The sequence below is a fragment of the Penaeus chinensis genome, chromosome 23 (assembly GCF_019202785.1).
Source record: "Penaeus chinensis breed Huanghai No. 1 chromosome 23, ASM1920278v2, whole genome shotgun sequence".
NCBI lineage: Eukaryota > Metazoa > Arthropoda > Malacostraca > Decapoda > Penaeidae > Penaeus > Penaeus chinensis.
In genome coordinates, this window is record NC_061841.1 from 16,473,475 (window position 1) to 16,478,474 (window position 5,000).

Sequence of the window (5,000 nt, forward strand, 5' to 3'; positions counted from 1 at the left end):
AAAGTAATAAATGTGTTGATATGATGATAATAATGACTGTAATAATCATATTACTACCAGTGATAATGATAATAGAATTATTGAAACAATTACTAAAATTACTAGAAAACTAATAATGTACTACTAAGAAAGGCCATAGTTTGAATCTCCTGCTGCATATCTGACATATACAATAACATATTGTATACAAATCATGCTGTAGATACAGCAGTAATAAAACTTCTTTCATTTCTGGTGTATCCAATCTTGTATTAGAAACAGACTAACAGAAAATGCACAGAATTCACTGACTATCTTTAAATACATCTGAGACTAGCAAAGGTACCATTCATCATAATACAAGCAATGTTATTTCTTTCAAATCACCACCACCAAAAGGCAGATAAAATGAAAATGACAAAAACTGCACATAGAACTTACAGAAAAATATAAAAGATAAATAACACATTACTGGACCAACCTGTTCTCCTGTATCAACTGTGATTTCCTCTCCAGCAGCAACAGACGCAGTTGGATCACTCAGCACCAGCGTGGGCTGTTCAATGCTTTCTTCTGGCAACCCATCAGCATTGATACCAGCTCCCCATCGAGTGACAACAGTTATGTCACTGTTGGGCCCAAAGGGAATGCCAAAGTTGCGAAACACTTGCTCCTTAACGTCAAAGTCCGTCCCGACTTCAATACTCTGGAAGTTAAGTTATTATGCATATTTCTCATGTTCAGAGGCAAGTCGAGTGATATGAGGAAAATCTTTGATATTCTTTAAATCATTAGTGATCATTACATATAAACCCTTTCATGGAATATTACCAAAAGCCTCTCGTATCGCTGGTTAAAGAGGGGTCGGTACTTGACGTGTGGGAAGACCCAGGTCTCCAGATGGAAAGTGCCTTGGCCATCTACATTCCCAATATACTGCACTAGCTGACCCTGTATAAAAATATATACCTATTAAAAAAAAAGGAAGCAAGGAAGCAAGAAAGCAAGTGAACTGGAAAAACATAGATAATATAGAAAATATATTCACTCATCTACACATACAAAAGTAAAAAAAAGATAGAGAGAGCGACAAAAAACTTGCCTTAAACTCGTCATTGGAATGATATGAGTGTGCCTGAAGGACCCCAGTGGCATACAAACTGCACTTGCTATGCTTGGAACTGACAAGCTGAGTCACTGTGCGGGTACTTAGTCTCGCCACCGAGCTATAGAGAGTGAGGGCCACATCACTGCCACTGGTGTAGCGGTCGTCGTGGTGGTACCTGCTCTCCCAGTAGCTGTCTAACCCCGGTGTAGCTTTGATGAAACAAATTTTTTTTAATTAGATTTTTTTTTAACATGTGAAATATAAAGTAATAATAGTAACGACAATGATGATAATGATGATTATCAAATAAAACATTAGTGATAATTATAATTATCATTTTCATTAGCTACTATCCTAACAATAATAACAACAACAACAACAACAACAACAACAACAACAACAACAACAACAACAACAACAACAACAACAACAATATTAAAAACAGTAATAAAAACAATAACAATAACAATAATAATAATGAATGAAGATCACCACAAATGAACTTCATCATTACCATTATCACCATTCTCATTATCATTATAAATTTTATCATTATTACCATTATCATCAATATCATTATTATCATTATCAGTATTAACATCATTAGTATTGTCATTACTCTTATCCTGTTAATTATATTTGTAACAGTCTCATTACAATTATCAGCATTACCATTATTTTCATTTGTATTATCATTATCATCACCATTATCATTATCATCATCAGTATTATTACAATAATCATTATCAATATCATTTTCATAATCATTATCATTTTCATTATCATCATCATTATTGTTACTAGCATCTTTATAATAATTACTACTATCATTATCATTTTCCATTATCATCATCATATTGATGATTATGAACATTATTATCAGTATCATTATTACAATGAAAAATCGTCATTCTCTCATAACTTTATTAAGAATAAAAAGAAGAAAAAGAAGAAAAAGCAGAAATAGAAGAAGAAAAGCAAAAGAAGACGAAGAAGAAGAAGAAGAAGAAGAAGATGAAGAAGATGAAGAGAGAAGTAGAAGGAGAAATAGAAGCAGAAGAAAAAAGAAAAAGAAGAAGTAAAAGAAAAAGAAGAAGAAAAAAAAGAAAAAGAACCAAGAGAAAAAAGAAGAAGAAATGAGAAGAATAAGAATAAGAAGAAGAAGAACAAGAAGAACAAGAACCAGAAGAACAAGAACAAGAACCAGAAGAACAAGAACAAGAACCAGAAGAACAAGAACAACAAAATCACAACAAAGAACAAGAACAAGAAAACCAAAGAGAAACAAAAAAAAACTACGACAGCAGAACGAGACTTACAGGTGTAGTAGGGCGTGTAGAGCCACCCGTCCACCTGATTGATGATGGCCTGGCTGATCACTGCCTCGAACTTGCGGGCGAAGAAAAGATTCCGAGAGACAGAGGCCTGTGTGCGAGAATGTATAACGTTCATTTCTGACAAGAATAAATAATTTATAAATCAGGGCCTGTGTGGGAGAATGTATAACGTTCATTTCTAACAAGCATAAGAAAGTTACAAATCAATCAGTCAGTTATTATTAATATGTACATCATACAATTCTGGGAAATATTATAATATTAATAATAATAATAATAAATAATAATAATAATAATAATAATAATAATAATAATAATAATAATAATAATAATAATAATAATAATAATAATAATAATAATAATAATAATAACAATAACAATAATAATAGTAATAATAATAAATAATAATAAATAATAATAACAATAATAACAATAACTATAATAATAATAATAATAATAATAATAATAATAATAATAATAATAATAATAATAACAAATAATAATAGTAACAATAATAATAATAACAAGAATAGTAATAACCATAATAATAATAAGAATAATAACAATAACAATAATAATAATAATGATAATAATAATAATAATAACACTAACAACAATAATAACAACACAATAAAAATTGTGAAAAGAAATTATAGCAATAACAATAACTATAATAATAATAATATCAATTCTTATAATGCTATGAATACGAATACTAATATTAATACTAACAATAATAATGATGAATGATTTAGTAGGAAAACTTAAGAAAAGTTATGAGTCTCAGAAGAGATCAAGAACCTAAAGGGAAAATTAACATATAATAGATAATAAACCTAACAGAAGAACACAAGACAAATGTACATATATATTATTATAATAATAATAATAATAATAATAATAATAATAATAATAATAATAATAATAATAATAATAATAATAATAACAAAAAAAAAAAAAAAAGGGTATGTAAAAATAAAATACAACAAACATCATGAAACGCAGAAACGAACTACCTCCAGCTTGGGCCAGTCACCCGGTGTGAAGTCATTGGGGGAGCAGCCACACCAGTCGACGATGTGCTTGTACTGACACTTGCAGCCGAGCTTTCTCTTCCAGTTGGTGACGTGCAGGTTGTTGTCGGTGAAGGACTGGCAGTACTCTGAGTTTCGCAGGACTGTGTGGAAGAAGGACTGCAAAGGACACGAGGGGATTTGTCAAGTGTATTCCTGATTTTTTAAAATTATTTCTACTTCTTTTTATTTTTCAATTATTATCTTTTTCCCCTTTTGCCTATACTTTTTATTCTCTTTTCCTTTTTTTTCTCCCCTCCTACTCTCTTTTATTCCTTACTGCTCACACCTTCTCATCTCTTTCCTCCTTCTTCTCTCCATATTCCTACTTCCTCTTCCTTTACTCCTTTCTTTTCTCTCTCCCTAGCTAATTTTAACACTCCATATCTATTGCAAAAGCATTGTTTCCACAGGAAGACTATGACAGTGTGAAGAGACAACCACAGTTACCCACCTCAGCAGGAAGTAAGGTGTATGAGTAGACTTTCTTCAGCCCGGTGACTAATTGGTCTCGACTGTTTACCACGTAATTTACGAAGTCCCGATTCAGGCACAGCCAGTCACTCCCTCCATCCACACGAACACCTACAAAGAAAACAAGGGCAACATTGTGTGTGTGCATATATTTGGTCTAGAAAAATAATAGGTATACAAATGATCTTTTTACATTTTGCTCTGAAACTTTTACCTTACATTCTTATGTGAATATACATGTATTCACATAACAAATAATGAAATCCACTGAATTTCTCTATCTCTTCATATATTTCAACAAATATCCTTAATCTGTTGTATTCACACTTAATTACGAGCAATGGTCAGACTCATGCTTGCTCAGTTTTCGGTATGAACAAGTGATACACTTCTTTTTAGTTCCAAAATTTACATAACATGCAAGAATGAGATTATATCAATATTCCTTATTCAGGAACTCCTAACATGGCTGGATCATATGTGACTTCACAAGTACACTTTCAATTTCCAGCTGATTTCGAGTTCTATTAGTCAGCAACTCCCTCAGTCCAAAAGAAACATTTGATGTCACTTCCCCTCCTCCCAGCTTCTAAAGCCACTTCCTTCCCTCCTGGTGTGGAAATCTATGTGAATTTTTTTCGTTTGTCGTCTTGTCTTTCCTAAAGTATACATATAAGTACATACTTTATTGCTTTACATAATAAATATACATTTTGAAAACTATTGTCAGCTGCCATTTTCATGTAAAGTCCACTTCCCAAAGATCATCAGTTACCATATTAATGATGCATCCTAAGCCCAGTGAGCTGTCAAATACTGGGTAACTTTAACAGCTTTGTTGTTCTACTATATAATGTGTATCTGACAAACAACAATGAATTGCATATTTCCTGGAGCTGGAGGGGGAGGGGGGTTAAGTTTCAGCAATTGCAGTTGTATGGGGTTAAGACCACAGCACAAGAGACATTTTTATAAAATTCTGCCTCACCCCCTTCCCCCAAAAAAGCAAAGAGAAATTAAAAGATAAAA

At 31.9% G+C, this 5,000-nt stretch overlaps 1 protein-coding gene across 1 annotated transcript in view; it reads right to left on the minus strand.

The window, feature by feature from the left end:
• LOC125037596 (xylosyltransferase oxt-like) overlaps positions 1 to 5,000 on the minus strand; it is a 33,210-nt gene that overhangs the window by 4,230 nt on the left and 23,980 nt on the right. Inside the window, exons 10-15 of the mRNA XM_047630787.1 lie at positions 3,952 to 4,082; positions 3,441 to 3,617; positions 2,407 to 2,512; positions 1,082 to 1,296; positions 811 to 930; positions 461 to 685 (exon numbers count right to left, since the gene is read on the minus strand). Of these exons, the coding sequence (XP_047486743.1) occupies positions 461 to 685; positions 811 to 930; positions 1,082 to 1,296; positions 2,407 to 2,512; positions 3,441 to 3,617; positions 3,952 to 4,082 (974 nt within the window). The remainder of the gene's footprint in view (positions 1 to 460; positions 686 to 810; positions 931 to 1,081; positions 1,297 to 2,406; positions 2,513 to 3,440; positions 3,618 to 3,951; positions 4,083 to 5,000) is intronic.